At 46.8% G+C, this 15,657-nt stretch overlaps 1 protein-coding gene across 1 annotated transcript in view; it reads left to right on the forward strand.

Moving 5' to 3' along the window:
- LOC119382741 (Down syndrome cell adhesion molecule homolog) overlaps window positions 1-15,657 on the forward strand; it is a 159,208-nt gene that overhangs the window by 105,883 nt on the left and 37,668 nt on the right. The window contains exons 4-6 of the mRNA XM_037650571.1: window positions 3,205-3,342; window positions 10,893-11,010; window positions 11,820-11,998. Coding sequence (XP_037506499.1) covers window positions 3,205-3,342; window positions 10,893-11,010; window positions 11,820-11,998 — 435 coding nt within the window. The remainder of the gene's footprint in view (window positions 1-3,204; window positions 3,343-10,892; window positions 11,011-11,819; window positions 11,999-15,657) is intronic.

Below are 15,657 nucleotides of genomic sequence, written 5' to 3' on the forward strand. Positions count from 1 at the left end.
CCTGGTTGGGTATTCTGTACCTCCAGCCATGGCTATCTTGATAGCACATATGTTTCAGGAGATTATATGTTTCTGAGTCGTAGGCCCGATAACACTATCGCTTTCCGCTCGCAAAGGCAAAGGTTAAGCGTCCTCGAAGTTCTTCAGTGAATGCTAACGGTTTCTCTGACATAGTAAAAGTACCGTTCTAATCATCAAAGTAGCTGAAAAGATAAATGTGCTGTCAGAGAATCCGAGGTAGCATGTATATCAGACTGAGGAAAATGAAGGTCAACCGTTTCGTACAGTTGTGTTGCATCACATCTTTGCGTGATGTTCTAAAAATGGCAAAATGCGAATATCGAGTGACACGCGCACACTGCCGTGCTCGTTTTCATTAACTGTTTTCCAAAACCGAAGCGAAGAGGAGAACGATATTCTTTTTTCTGAAACACGAGTATGCCGCTCAGTTAATGGACGATCTATCATTTCTCTTAATTTAAAAATATTAAGCATGCAAAGCTTAGTTAGAAGGGCCTAGTATAGAAACCTGTGCCAGAATTTCAACGTGGATATCACTGAATAAAGGACAAAAATATTACACATACATTAAATGAAATCGATAGTAAATTCAGCCGTCGGGTAACGATTATATATACCTAAAAAAAATTAAGAAGACAGCGAACAGATAGGGGGTTCTTTTATCAGCCTACTACCTAGAAAAACCGGGTTTGGAGACCGATACCTCTAACCACACGATCGGTAATCGCGGATATGCTCCAACCTACCCTTTTTATTTTTATTTTTTAAATTGAGTACGAGGTCCGACGGTGTACACTTACGTCAATCGCGATGTTCACTAACGCTCAAAGACAGAAAAACATTATTCGTGAAACGATTCGACAAGTCTGCGTCGATATAGGAACCACAGAAGTTGATCGATGGTTAAGCTAGCACATAAATTCGTATAGTTTTCAATCTCGAGCGTAGTTCTTAAATCGAAACGCTGGAAACCGTTCTTTTTTTCTTTTTTCTGGGAAACTTTACCAAGTGATGTTTGGCTAAGTTAGATCTGGCTCGGTTAGGTTAGATTAGGTTATGTGAGGTTGCCTTCGAAATTGCAAGTGTAGCGATAAGAAATAACGGGGCTGCTAAACCTTTGTTTTTTTATATGCAACGTACATGCTCTTCCCTTTTTCTCGCAAGGAAAAAGGCAGTTAAATCTAGTAAAATGGTTAACGCTGTTCATGGGCTGCTAACTTCCTGAGATAATTTACAAGGCTACTTGAAGATGCTATTTCCCAAGTAACGTCAATGCGGTTATGAAACTACTTCATTCAATTTTTTGTCCATCAGGAACTATCATAGTTTTAGGTAAAGTGTAACTATCTCAGCGCACGCTCGCGCGAAAGAGAAGTATTCTTCTTGTTGTTCTTCGAGCGCCTTGATGATGATATTAACGCAGGCAAAACCACATGTATCACAGCTAACTGTAGCATGCGGCGTTCGCTCCACTCCGGCGCGTGCTCTAGTTTGATAGGAGACCGCTAGAGGGTCAAAACTGGGCGCTTCCGCTCTCTTTCGACAGTCGTCAGTCAGTGCGCTTCGATACTAATAACATGAACGAAGAAGACAGGGTGGCGGAGCGGAGAGCTCGCAAGGCAGCAGCAGGCGGGCTCGCCGCCAAGACCCGGCGGTGAGAGCTCGCAAGGCCGAAGAGAGACGTCAGCGTCGTGCGGACCCCGAGATCCAAGCCCGCGAAGCCGAAGCAGCGTGGAAGCGGCGGCAAGAGAGCCTCGAAGAGGTACGGGCGCGGGATGCAGCGGCCAAGAGCCGAAAGCGGTCGCTACCTGAAGTTGGTGGCGCCGACCACACGTTCTGTCACAGCTGCAAGGTCTGCGACGTTTGTGGTTCGACAACAACCTGACCACAATCGCTACTCTAACACGTGTCACGTCTTTATATGACCTTAGAGGAATTGTACGGAGCATTCATGGTTTACTTGATTATCTCCGAGCAAGCTCCTCTAACATCATTCACTTCGTGGATGTGGTGGGGATTTTTTTTTCAAGTGCCTACAGCAAAATGAAATAAAAAAAGCCATGCGACAAGTCTTCTGAATAAAAGAAAACTAAAAATTTGCTGCGAAAGAACTTCCTTTAGTTGGTCTAGCGCTGTAGTTGTATACAACGTTACTAAAATGAGTTAGTTCCAGTAAAATTGGTTTTATATACACACAGCGGACGTAGGGTACTGCACGAAACTGTACTCTAAAATAATAACTTACGTTGACAACGGTTGACAACGTGTGACTCCTTCAATGTAGTTTATATACTGAAGCTTCGGCCCGAATCTGGCTCTTCGCAAGACAGAAATACCGACTGCCGCCCGTCTTCCTCATACCATTCTTGAAAAAAAAAAAACACATGCCGCCCAAGAACTTGCCTCGTAAACGTCACGCCTTATATAACGCACCGTCATAAAAATGTATCCATACGTCACCATACATAATTCTCTTAACATAAACACAGCCTCCGGACCACTTGAAAACATCTCTGTCACTTTCAAGAGAAAAAAAGGTCTCTCTGTCACTTTCAAGAGAAAAAAGAAGAAAGGTAAATAAAGATAGAAAGAGTGAGACAGAGAAAGAAATAGAAAGAAAAAAATAGAAATGAACAGATACAAGAAACAGGGAGAGAAGAACATAAAAAAAAGAGAAAGAAGGAAGGCCACCCGGCTGCGCTCCTAATCGAGGCTTGGCACCACTATAGTGCGAAAGTGCCACAATTTTTTTAGACGTTATATAGCATCTGTGATGAGTTATTCGCCAGAAACAGCGGTTTTCGATAGAAACTGCACGTGAGTGAGTGAGTGAGTGAGTGAGTGAGTGAGTGAGTGAGTGAGTGAGTGAGTGAGTGAGTGAGTGAGTGAGTGAGTGAGTGAGTGAGTGAGTGAGTGAGTGAGTGAGTGAGTGAGTGAGTGAGTGAGTGAGTGAGTGAGTGAGTGAGTGAGTGAGTGAGTGAGTGAGTGAGTGAGTGAGTGAGTGAGTGAGTGCGTGCGTGCGTGCGTGCGTGCGTGCGTGCGTGTCAGTCCGCGCATACACAAACGCTCCAACCTGTTTCCTAACCACACTTTGCAAATTAGACTCCGTACGTATTCTACCTAAGATCAAAAGGAGATAGTTTTTTCCTCCAAACACAACCTCCCTTTCTCCCTTGCTCGCAGACCGGTACGTGATGACGTCATCAGGTGATCTGTACGTGCGGAGCCTGACGCAAGCTGCCCGCTTCCGCTGCCACACGGAGGACATGCTGACCCGCCGAAACAGGACCAGCTCCACGTATGCGCACTACCATGCTACGGGTACGTGGATGGCGCAGTTTTGTACATACATACATACATACATACATACATACATACATACATACATACATACATACATACATACATACATACATACATACATACATACATGCATGCATGCATGCATACATACATACATACATACATACATACATACATACATACATACATACATACATACATACATACATACATACATACATACATACATACATACATACATACATACATACATACATACATACATACATACATACATACATACATACATACATACAGTTTTCGAGGCAATTCTCAGCCCGATTCTTTTTTTCAATTCACGGTGTTTTTGATTGCTAACATGAACAGCAACAACATTTTGTTCGCGTCACGCAATGCCACAAGCAGCACACTTTGTCATGACGAATGAATACGCATTCGACCGACACAATAGTTGTGGAAACAGAAGTCGGGGTCTTTCGTTCCAAAAACGAACGAACATCCTACTACATGGGAATGAGCGAGACTTGCGCTCTCGTTCGTGACGTAAGCGCGATCCTCAACCATTCACGTGCGGCAAAAATGTTAGCTACTGTCGTAGAACGCGCACAAGATGCCGGCCCAGAACTCTTTTTCTATTTAGGAATAAGTGCTTCCGATGCCCCACTCTTTACCTGCAACGGACCTTCAACCTGCAACAGACCATTCGACATTTCAGAGTAAACGCTAGTCACAATATCAATCACAAGTTTATGTAAACTTCGGAAGGAAACAGTTTAGGAGCTTATCCCATCAAATCGCTTCCAGTGGCTCTGCGAAAGCTACTCGCACAAAATACGTTTACGACACCACCGGCTGAAGCTACAGCTCTAGCGTAATTTGCGAGCCTGAAAAAGCTTTTTTTTTTTTTTTGTTCGACCGAGCTCCTTTAAAGCCAGACTTTCCAAACCCAGTTACTAAAAACACTGGTTGCCCACTACGACGTCACTTAACCAAACTAACCAGCTATATAGTTAACACTTCTGAGCAGAGTGTACATTTGAATACGATTTCTTTTTTTTTTAACAAGCTGTTCGGGCGTAAATCATTCACGCCCCAAACTTTATCCCAAAGCCCGACTTAGTTTTCTTTCCTTCTTTTTTTCAGGCTAACAATGTCGCTGAGTCAGCGCTTCAGCAGCTGCTATCTCTGTGTAACTTCCCCACTTTTTTTGCTGTGTTTATTCAGAAATTTTCTGTTCGAGTCAACTTTCGAGCGCTCGCTTTGCGCTAACCAATCCCCTGCGCGGTTTCACGAAAAAAATCATTCTGATCCCTTAATTTAGCACGATACTTCTCCATTTCTTTTTTCTCTTTTCAATTTAATAACCATCACTAATGAAAAATAATTGTTCCGACGCGTTCATAAAACCAAAAGTAGGAGTTATTGTGAAGGCAATCTCATGCATTTACGTGACGCGACAGCCCCGAATTTTCCCGCATGTTCATTTCCTTAAATTTGGCGGAAACCAAACAGGAAAAACTGTTCAACCATTGTGCCCGCTATTGTTCTTCCTGTTCCCGTTACTTGAGGCGTATAATCTGTCACGATCTCTTAATTAGCGGCTCGCAGGATTTCTTTTTTTCTTTTTTTTTTGTGTGTCGGAGACGAATCAGACTTTCACGCTCGGGCGAAATCTGTCGGGTCGGTGTTTTTCTTCTTATGTTTTTCTGTCGCTCCACTACTTTCATCACGTAGACGGGAAATAGGACGCCGTAATTAGAAAACTTATTTATCATAATTTGTTACAAACCGACGCCGTTCATTGTTATTGTTCGCTTCTTTTTGAGTCCATGATTGATGAAACGTGTTTCCTCTGGTTCGGCAGTGCGGCGACGTCGGCTCGGTGTTTGCCGGAAACATTTTTTTAGCTTGATAAAAGAAATTTAGAAAACATACAAATGGACAACAACCGTTTCACAAGAATCACAAGAAAAAACAGATTAATTTAGCAGCCGCACGTCATGTGCAGCCTACACCACCAGCCTCAGGGAGCGTCAGAATCGCGATGACTTGCTTGGATTAATTTTTTTTGTTTTGTTTTGCAGTACTGCCTCTATTAGTGCGTAATTTACTTAAAAGCAGCGCGAGTCGTACCGCAGTTTTGTGTGTCCCTGTTCTTGTTTTCTTTCTTGGGGAACTGACGTACCTGCAAATTATGTCGTAATGCAAAAGCGTATGACAAACTCCTGCGGCTACGCTCTATCTATATTGGTGCCTATATTTATTGACGTAATTGATTTGCTCTAATTTAGAGTATATCGAACATTGTATCGATCAAAACACGAATTAAAGTGAGAAAAGAAAGAGAAAGGGGTCCGCAGCGTTAAGCGCGAAGCTTTTGGATGAAGGAAGAAATAGACACTGACTGGCGCTATACCATGTCTATCTTATCATTGTCCATTTCGTAAGGGCGCAGCGCCTATCCATGTCTTTTCTTTCTTCGCGCAAAAATTTTGCGCTTAACGGTGCTGAAGTATGGAGTGCCAACTAGCTCGAACGCACTCGTTGAAAAAAAATTGGCATTGCACTTTTCATAGGCGTACAACGCGATTATAAAGAGATGCCAGAAGCGGCAATATTGCCACGGGCGCTTCTTTTATTATTTTTACCCAACAAGTCCGTTGCACGCGTATCCGCTGCCTTGCGCAAGCCACGCACTAATGTCTGGGAACCTTCCAGATTATGTTACAATCTGAAAAGGCAAGCGCATCGCTGACGGCCAAGATTTCATCGATGTACGCAATCGTGGTGCCCCTGCTCAGTTATTTAGCATCGCGCTGCCTTTTCCTTCATGCAACCGAGCAATGCATCTTGCAACGCAAATGCCACAGTCTAGCAGCAAAGGCTGATCACTCTCGATGACACCTTCGATGTCTTCAGCCTTTACGATGCTGACGGGGATTATTACGCTGGATCTAGGCGGAATGGTGACTTGATCCTCGAGTACGTTCAGGACACGTTGACATGGGTTCGTATCCGGTAGTGTCTCTTTGTCCGACGATAGAGTTATGGACTTGGTTCTTAAGTCTATGACGGCGCCGTGATGGTTTAAGAAGTCTATGCCAAGTATGGCGTCCCTCGAGCAATGTTGCAAGATTACGAAGCTCGCAGGATTGATGGTGACTCTTGCTATGCAGACTCCAGACAGCGTTATTAGATGCCCTCCAGCGGTCCGGATCTCGGGGCCTTCCCAAGCAGTCCTAACTTTCTTCAACATTGTGGCGAACGGCCCACTGATGACGGAATTGTCGGCTCCAGTATCGACGAGAGCGGTGACCTTGTGGCCGTCGATGCGAACGTCGAGGTCGCTAGTTCGTCACCTTGCGTTGCGGTTAGGTCGCGCCACCGCCGGACCACCGCCTACCACCCACAGACCAGTGGGCTCACCGTGCGCCAAATAAGACCATCGCCGACACGCTGGCCATGTAGAGTGTGGTCCACTCTTAGAGGGAACACGCGAGCGCATGGCTGACAGCCCGCGCAACGCCGACTGGCGGCGAGATTTGTAAATGCAGGCTTCAGAACGGCGCAACAAGGAAGACGAAAATACGAAAGATCACACGAACACAAGCGCATGCAGCGCATGCAGCGAATGCAGCGCATGCGCATACCCTTGTAAGGGCAGCGCTCGCCCGGCGTCGTCTGCTACTTCTCCGCCCATGCGCCAAGCAATTCCTGGAAAGCGCTAGAAAGCGGTTCCGTTTTTCGGGGTGCAATTTATCTAGCCGTCCCTCTGCTGCTCGCCGGGCATTCAACAGGCAGGAAAAAAAATATCCGCATTCGTTTGCTGCTGCACCCTTTCGCAAGGTTTAACTGGACTGGTTTCTAGGCTCGCTGAAGCATCATGCGAAGAAGGTTCTAAGATCAACTATTTTTTTACAATAAGATTCTTCTGTTATAACAACACAGGGCCACAATGAAATAAGGCATGCAGAGAACGATACCTGAAGGTAAACTTGAAGGAGACATCTCGTTGATTATCCTTTTGCGACAGAGGATATATGGGGCAAGAACTAGCCGCAAGACTTTTGGAGGATGCAAAGCTGGTGTGTTAGTGCACGTCCATACTCTTTTAAATGAAAATAAAATTCAACTTGTACAAGAAAACAGCACCAAGAGCCTGCTCAAGCCAGTTATACATTTTCACACACTGCTACAGCAACTGGCCACTACTGATAACAGACAAGACAATTGAAGCATGATGCAGCGAACATATATACTAAGGTTGCCCTTGCAACAAAAAAAAAATAATAACTGCCTATTCAACAAGCGGAAGGCAGATTTGGTATCACTTGCTGCTAACTTCGAAAACAAAAGCGGTAAAGATCAGCGCACGCCGAGCGCTGGCGCATAGAGGCAGCAGACGACGCGAGGCACGCACCGCCGTAACGAATCTATACGCATGCGCTGCATTTACAAATCTCGCCAGCAGTTAGCGCTCCGCGGAGATCCAGCCACGCGCTCGCGTGTTCCCTCTAAGAGTGCACCGTATGTCGACGTCGAGCACGAGACGTGGGATTGCGTCCTTCCGTACCTGACCTTCGCATACAACACAGCCATACAAGAAACGACGCAGATGACGCCCTACAAGTCGGTCTGCGGAAGGAGCCCGACTACGACGCTCGACGCAATGCTACCAAATGTCACCGACCGCTCGCCCGCCTGCGCATCAAGGACCAGCGGAGGGTCGACTGCCGTCACTATAATCTTTGACGACGCCACATGGAATACCAACCCGGTGACCGTGCTTCGGGTCTGGACGCCGATACGTCGACGTGGACTTGGTGAAAAACTTCTTCGGCAATACTTCGGCCCATACAAGGTGCTTCGACGCCTCGGCGCTCTAGACTACGAGGTCAACCCGGACGGCATCGCGAACTCTCAACGGCGCCGCGCGCGACCTGAAGTCGTCCACGTCGTGCGCCTTAAGCCGTTTTATACGCGTTAGCGAACCCTAGGACTCTGCTTTTTTTTCCCTTTGTCATTGTAGTTTATTTGTGCATGCACTTTTTCCTTTCCATGTTCTGTTACAAGCATCGGGACGATGTTTTTTCAGAGGACGCCAATGCCACGCGCGCTTCTTTTATTATTTTCATCTAATAAGTCCGTTGCATGCGTAGCCGATGCCTTGCTCAAGCAGCGCCCTAATGTCTGGGAACCTTCCAGATTATGTTAGAATCTTCTTATAGGCTTGAGCGCGCAAACGCGAACAGCGGAGATTATTCTGGAACTAACGCATCCGCCAGCGATAAGGCTCGAATGTTCGACGCCGTATATATAAAATGCCGGCGCGCCTTGCCACAGTTCAGATTATCGACGGCCGACGCTCTGTTCTCCGCTATCAGTGTAAGCGTGTATCGCTTGTAGTTTGACTTCTCGTTTACCGGGCACAGGTTCGCCCAAATAAAAAGTAGTCTTGAACAAGCCGACTGCTGCCATCGTCCACGTCACGATCCCGTTATCTATCTATCTATCTATCAGGGCTGGGCAGTATCGCGATACAAGAGTATCGCGACAGTATTTCAAAGATACTTTTGAGTATCTGTATTTCTATATCGAGATATATTTGAAAAATGTATTCGTATCTCAGTAACGAAATACTTTTAGGATGTATCGTTTGTATCGCGATACTATGCAGCACACGGGTATCTCGTTACATTTATTTTTGTCGGAAATGAGTTGAGGCGTCTTTCCAATAGGATAATGGTAGGTTTTTGTTTGTTTTTGTGCCAATACAAGCAAAGGCGCGCCGCCGGTCGCCGACAGATAGGGAGCGATGGTTGCCCCTGAAGCACAGAATGGTCCATGTGGGGAATGCGCGCGACGCCGCAGACGGCAGTGTTGCCGGCCTCTGCCGACGAAAGTCGCTGTTTCTCAAGGCCAGTACAGCACGCCTAATTTTTTTCGGGTGGCAAGCCATTACTTCGTGACCCCCCGCGCGGATACCGGCTTGGAACAGAGGCTTTGCCATGCTTCGCGTGCGTTCAGTTATCAAAGCGGCGGTACTTCCAAAAGCAGTTCCCGTAGTCGCGGCGGAAGTGACTAGAAGATGGCTATCTTTGTCGCGCTTTCAGCCACCTCTACAACGTTTCAGGGTGCGTTCCTGATTGATTGCAAACGTGAAACGGTCTTTTGTGGTACCAGGCTCCACCGCCGGAGCCGACTTCGCCTGTTGCGGCGTGCTGAAATGGGTGCTGGTAGCGTCGGTGGTGGTGACAGCTTTATTAAAGAGGGACCCTTTCGACCCAGGCGACGAGTGCTTGCTACAGTTTCTGATGGAGCGCTCTGAGCAGCTATCCCCGTTTCCACGTCTGTTTAGAGAGCTGTCAGGAGCGACTCGGGAGGGCTTAAACCCTCTCACCCCTAAGGAACGTGATTATGGGAAGCCAATGTTTGAATCCTGCAGTTTTGACATATTGGGCTCCATTGCGCGTAGGTAATTATGGCCGGCCTATACGCGCAGCGGATGCCTCAGCCGTGTGACCCGGCGCCGGCCGGGCCATACGGCTGAGGATTCCGAAGATGGGGGCCGACTTCAGCTTCTGAACGATCAGAACAACCCACGTAAGGGCGGAAGTGTTTCGGTATCTGGATGACCCGAGAAGAGATATCGCCACTCTGCAGGGCAATCCGGCTATGAAGGCGGCATTTATTCACTATAACACGAATTTGTGCTCGCCTTCACCGGTAGAGAGACTTTTTTTTTTCTTTCGCGAGTCTCGTGCTGAGGATGAAGCGACGCTGTTTAGAAGACAGCCTATTTGAGAAGCTCACACATGCAGCAACCTTCTCAGCAAAGTTTATCCTATGTGGAAAATAAATTTATGCTTTTTCTCAATTCACTGGTGTTCATTAGTTATTTAAGTGATTTGCTAAAACTGTGCTATTTCTAGCATAGTTCATTTTGTTGTCACCAAGTATGTCCGTTTCGGTGTCCAATGCTTGTTACTGTTGATGTGAAATGGTGTATTTTTATTGCAATTGATACGTGTAATTATGTCATTAATAATTATTATGTACTTTGTACCCCCCCCCCCTCTGTAATGTCTCAGTGGCCCTAGGGGTACTGTAATAAATAAATGAACTGAAAGTTTCAATGCGCTGCAACTTTAATACCATTATGCTGCACTAATACGCAAATGTCTTTACGTAGTATGACCATCCTTGAAATAAAAAAAAGTATTCCAGTATCTGTATCGCTGTATCTGTATTCCGGAATACTTTTTTCGTCTTATTGCAAAAGTATCTCCGAAATATCCCGTTACGTTAAAGGCGAATGTATCTCAGTATCTGTATTTTAGGCTTCCTGTTGATGTATTTCGATATCTGTATTCCAGAATACTTTTCTGAGTATCTCTGCCCAGCTCTGCTATCTATCTATCTATCTATCTATCTATCTATCTATCTATCTATCTATCTATCTATCTATCTATCTATCTATCTATCTATCTATCTATCTATCTATCTATCTATCTATCTATCTATCTATCTATCTATCTATCTATCTATCTATCTCTCCTTCTCTGCAGAAACAACCGGAAGCCAGACACCTTCAATCACTTTCCACTCGGGTCACGTGACGGTAGATCAAGGTCGCCCGACTGACCTAGTCTGTTTAGCCCAAGGCTGGCCTCCACCGAAGTTCAAGTAAGCCTCGCCAATGACTCTTAGCTGATAGGTTACCACCTTAACGAACCGAAAACTGGAGTCTCACTAAAAGAAAACGAACATTCCGTAGATTTTTCTCGTTCCGCTTTCACATTTTGCTTATTAGATAAGGTAACACTTATCGCCAGGCCTGTCCTAAAAGGCGAAGCTTGCACATGACATAACTGTCATTTTCTGGAAGAAAATAATGCGAATAAGAAAGGCATATGAAAAGATCGTGTTTCCAATGACACTGTCGCGTTCTGTGGCATGTTGTGCGTATACGCGTGTTCGTATAGCGCGCACTGTTTCGGGCTTTTTAAAATGCAATGTCAACCTGCAATTTTTCAAACTTAACTCCCTCTTCATCAATCTATTGATGAAGGAAAAGTTAATTTATTGATGAATAAGGAGCTGCCCCTTCAATTCGATTGGACCACCATTTGATCGGATGCAAACGGTGGTCCAGTAAAAATAAACCAAAAGAGGAGTTCTCCTCTGCGCACTGATTAGTGATTTTTCTCTTTCAAATTCAAGAAGAAAACCCAAGAACTCAAGCGAGGGAGAAATGCAAATTCTGTGGCTCTAAACAGGTATGAGCACTGTCGATTTGATGTCAGCTTCCTTAGGGAGACTTTCTGCGATTACCACGCGCTCATTGGCCAGACGGGAAGAATGCAGGACGCATGACACGTTTCGCAATGTGGTGCGCGTTTCGAAGCATTCGTGGTTGATGCGCATTAGAGACACGGCGTCCCGAACAGAGGCCTTCACCCACCTATGGACGACCATTCTTGGCTGTGGTACAGGTGGTACCGCAAGCAGGGACAGAGGCTCGCGCCGGTGTCGTCCTCGCCTGCACCAACGGTTCTCGACGGAGTCCTGCACTGGAGCGGAGGTGTGCAGACTGAAGACGAAGGGCAGTACGTGTGCGTCGCCTCCAACACCTTGGGAGAGGTCAGGGCAACGCTACAGCTCTCAGTCATCGGTGAGCGCGTGGTTCCCTCACGCGAGCTTGATTAACGACTATTGTAGGCGAAAATTTTAATCGCTTCCAGGCGGGGGGGGGGGGAGGTGATTCTTAAAAGGAAGAAGGAAATGAAAATGGAAATTGGGTGTGGAGTGTACGATAACTGTCTCTCAAGTGAGGACACCTCAACCGATACACTCACGGGGGATTGGGGATTAAAGGGACAGTGAGAGTGAAAAGAGTATGGTAAAAGAAGAAAAAGAAAGGTATGAGTGAAAAAAAAAAACGGTGAGGGGGTGGGGGGGCAGGAGAACGGGCGTCCGAGTCACCGTGGTGAGCGGCTAGAAAATTCGTTCGACTAGGCCGGCATCCTCGAGAAAAGCTAGTAGGGCCGCAAGGGCTGATCGGCGACGGTGTACGTGGCCGGTGGGATGGAGCAAGTCCTGTAGGGTCGCACACGGCAGTCCGACGAGGCGGTACTTCATGGCGAGCCGCTTCCGCGCAGTGTTGAGAGACGGACAGTCAAACAATAGGTGGCACAGGGTTTCGATCGCGCCGCAATCGGTGCAGTTCGGTGCAGCGGCGCCGCGAAGACGATGCCTGCGTTCCGCGGGCCACACAGAACCGGTCCTCAGGGCAAGAAGAAGCGGCGGTAGCCATTTTTGAGGGGGAGCAGCGGGTGAGGGGAGCGAGATCAAGAAATGTTGGTCTACGACCATTCTAAAAATCATGTTCGCGGCATCAGTGAACATCAATGAGTGGTCACGAAGAGGATCTTCTACAGCATGTGCTCGGGTTAAAGTACGGAGAGTAGTCTCTAGAAACTAAAGATTGTTATGAGGGGCACCGTAGCGGGGGCCTTTGGCCACAAGCTTTCAATAACGCGCAATCAAGGGCAAAGTACATGAGTGTTGTTGCGTTCCAACGCCAGAGAAAAGTGACATCCGAACCCACGACTTCGTGTTCTGCCGGAGAACGCCACTGCCTATAAACCTCCACGCATCCCAGCCTACGAACAACAAATCAGGGGCCGAATTCACAAAACTTCTCTTTCGTAGGTGCGCATTCTCATTGGTCAGCCGGCTTCGGCAGTGACATGCCCCTTATCGCGATTGGCTGAAATATTATCTTACGAAAATTCTTAGCGTAAGGCGTTTTTTGTGAACGCGGATCCAGGTGCGGGTTTGTAGGGTACGTTTGTGGGCCCGTATTCACAAAAACGTCTTACGGTAACAATTTTCGTAAGAGAATATTTCAGCCAATCACGATGCGGGACATATCAGCGAAGCGGGCTGACCAATGTAAAAATACACTTACAGAAGAGAAGTTTTGTGAATTCGGCCCTTGTTATCTTTTTCTCTTCCCTATACGCCTTTCGGCGTAGCCCTCGAATTCAAGGCAACGGTGATGGCAATAGCGACTCCAGTGAGAGCGAACAGAGAGCACGCGCTCGATAGTTGTTCGTTGTTGCAGGGAACGTCTAAGCTCATCCCTTCCTTCCTTCCTTTCGTAGAAACGTAGCGGTGAAAGCGGCAGCGATTAAATTCGGAACGCAAGAGTGCAGACTGTATAGCGTGGGCTACGCTTGCCTGCTTGCTACACAGCTGCGCGTGAGCGGCGCAATAGTAATTTTGGACGAGAAACGAGGTAGCAGTGTGCATCGAAGACAATTAAGGCGAACCAACGCAGCGCGCTCGCTCCCTCCAATCGCCTTTCTCTCTCCCTCCTCTCTCCTTTCCACTTCCTATTATACATAGTTCGCGATACAGCGGTCGAAATGCTCCGTGCACCGCGTTATAGCTGCGGTAGTCGAAGGGAGAGACCGCGTTTCTGCACGTAAGCAGGCGTGCATGATATAGAAACCGAGTATCGATCCTCGCAACGAGGACACCAGGCGGCACGAAAATCACTTCTACGGTCGAGAGAGATTTTTAGGCCTCGCGACGTTTCCTGCCCAGAACGCACTATAGTTGGCGCGCCTTGAGAAACGGTATACGTCGGGAAAAGAACGCACGCGTGCCGTAGACATGCGCGCAGTGGCAAAGCGAAAAACCTCCGTTGTACGCGTAAGAAAATTTCAATAACGCGCAAGGGCCCGCCGTGTTCACAAGTGCGTTTTACTCTGGAGATATTTGCAGGATACAAATTTCAGCCAATCATGAAACGAGGCATATCACTAGCGAAGGTGACCAGCCTATGACAAACAGGACTCACGAAGGACAAGCTTAGTGAATTAGCGCCAAGGACGGCACACACTTTCGATGATGATGGTGGAGGTGTGATTATCGTAATTATTAAAGCAAAAGCCTTAGACGCCTCATAAAACGCGAAAGTTGACCGTCGGCGGCGTCGTCGGCATCAACCCGAGTTATAATTCGGGTTGATGCCGAGTCATCACGTATAACGTGATGACTAGGATCATCACGTTATGACGTCACATATCACCAAACTTTGTGACGTCATTGTGGAGTCACGTAACGGGCCGTCATCACATGACGTCATCGCTTCGTCAAAAGTGGGCCGATCCTGGACGCTGTGCAAAGCCACGTTAGGTGCACAAAGCTCTTGCAGGGTGGCAGGGGATCAATCAACACATCGACTGAGAAGAAAAAGTTGGCCTTCGCCTTCGAGTCGTCTTAGGCGAATGCGTAAGGGGCCCTGTGAGATTCGTTTATTATTATTATTATTATTATTATTATTATTATTATTATTATTATTATTATTATTATTATTATTATTATTGTTGTTGTTGTTGTTGTTGTTGTTGTTGTTGTTGTTGTTGTTGTTGTTGTTGTTGTTGTTGTTGTTGTTGTTGTTAAGAGAAAGAAGAAGAAGCGTCATTCAAAGGCCCATGCGTTGAAGGTCGGGGTCCACAACACCTGCGGCTTTTATATCACTACACAGGATTCATGCGGCGCTCTATATTCGCGGAAAAATATTGCCGCAAATTCTGTAGAGCTTCCTGTGGAAGGTGCAATTATATGCGCCGAAGAACAAATGCTAACGCGCAGAATTATATGCTCTGCAGCGATACCAGATGTTAGTAGACGTGGCCTCCAAGCTAACTACAACTGTCAGCAAGGCTCGTTGTTCACAACGTCGCTCACGCGCAAAATCGAAGCTAATATACAGGGTGCGAAATAAAGGGAACGTAGCGAGCACAAAATACACAGGAAAACGACGGGATTTACGTGTTTCCTCGCTTTCACCGAGAGGGTCTCTCGTTGTAGCGCCCGCCTGGTTATCTCAGCATGCTCACGTGCGTATATCCTCGGCAGTTCATTGTCCTCTCTTCACTCGCTGTGTACCTACGATCCGTAAAATAAACAAAGTGCAGGCCCAGTACCACGCCTACAACAAGCCAACCTATTGTGCTCGCGACACAATGCTCGGGAGCTGCCGGTAGATGCCAGAGCCAATTATCGGTCGCCTGGTGTGAACAGAAAAGTCGTGTTCCTTTTATGGTTTTCGTAACTCAGTCTCTTCTGGCGCATTCCCTCGCGCGTAGGTCTTTTCTCTATTGAAGCACAGAAAAGAAGATAGGCTGGGATCGTCCTGTCAGGCAGGTAGTGCCAGCGCTGATATCAACTATCTGTTTACAAGTAAACTGGCGGCTGAGCTCAAAGACTTCCTGTGGCGGTTTTACTACTATAGTCCATCGATCCCGACAGTTATTT

The sequence above is a fragment of the Rhipicephalus sanguineus genome, chromosome 2 (assembly GCF_013339695.2).
Source record: "Rhipicephalus sanguineus isolate Rsan-2018 chromosome 2, BIME_Rsan_1.4, whole genome shotgun sequence".
NCBI lineage: Eukaryota > Metazoa > Arthropoda > Arachnida > Ixodida > Ixodidae > Rhipicephalus > Rhipicephalus sanguineus.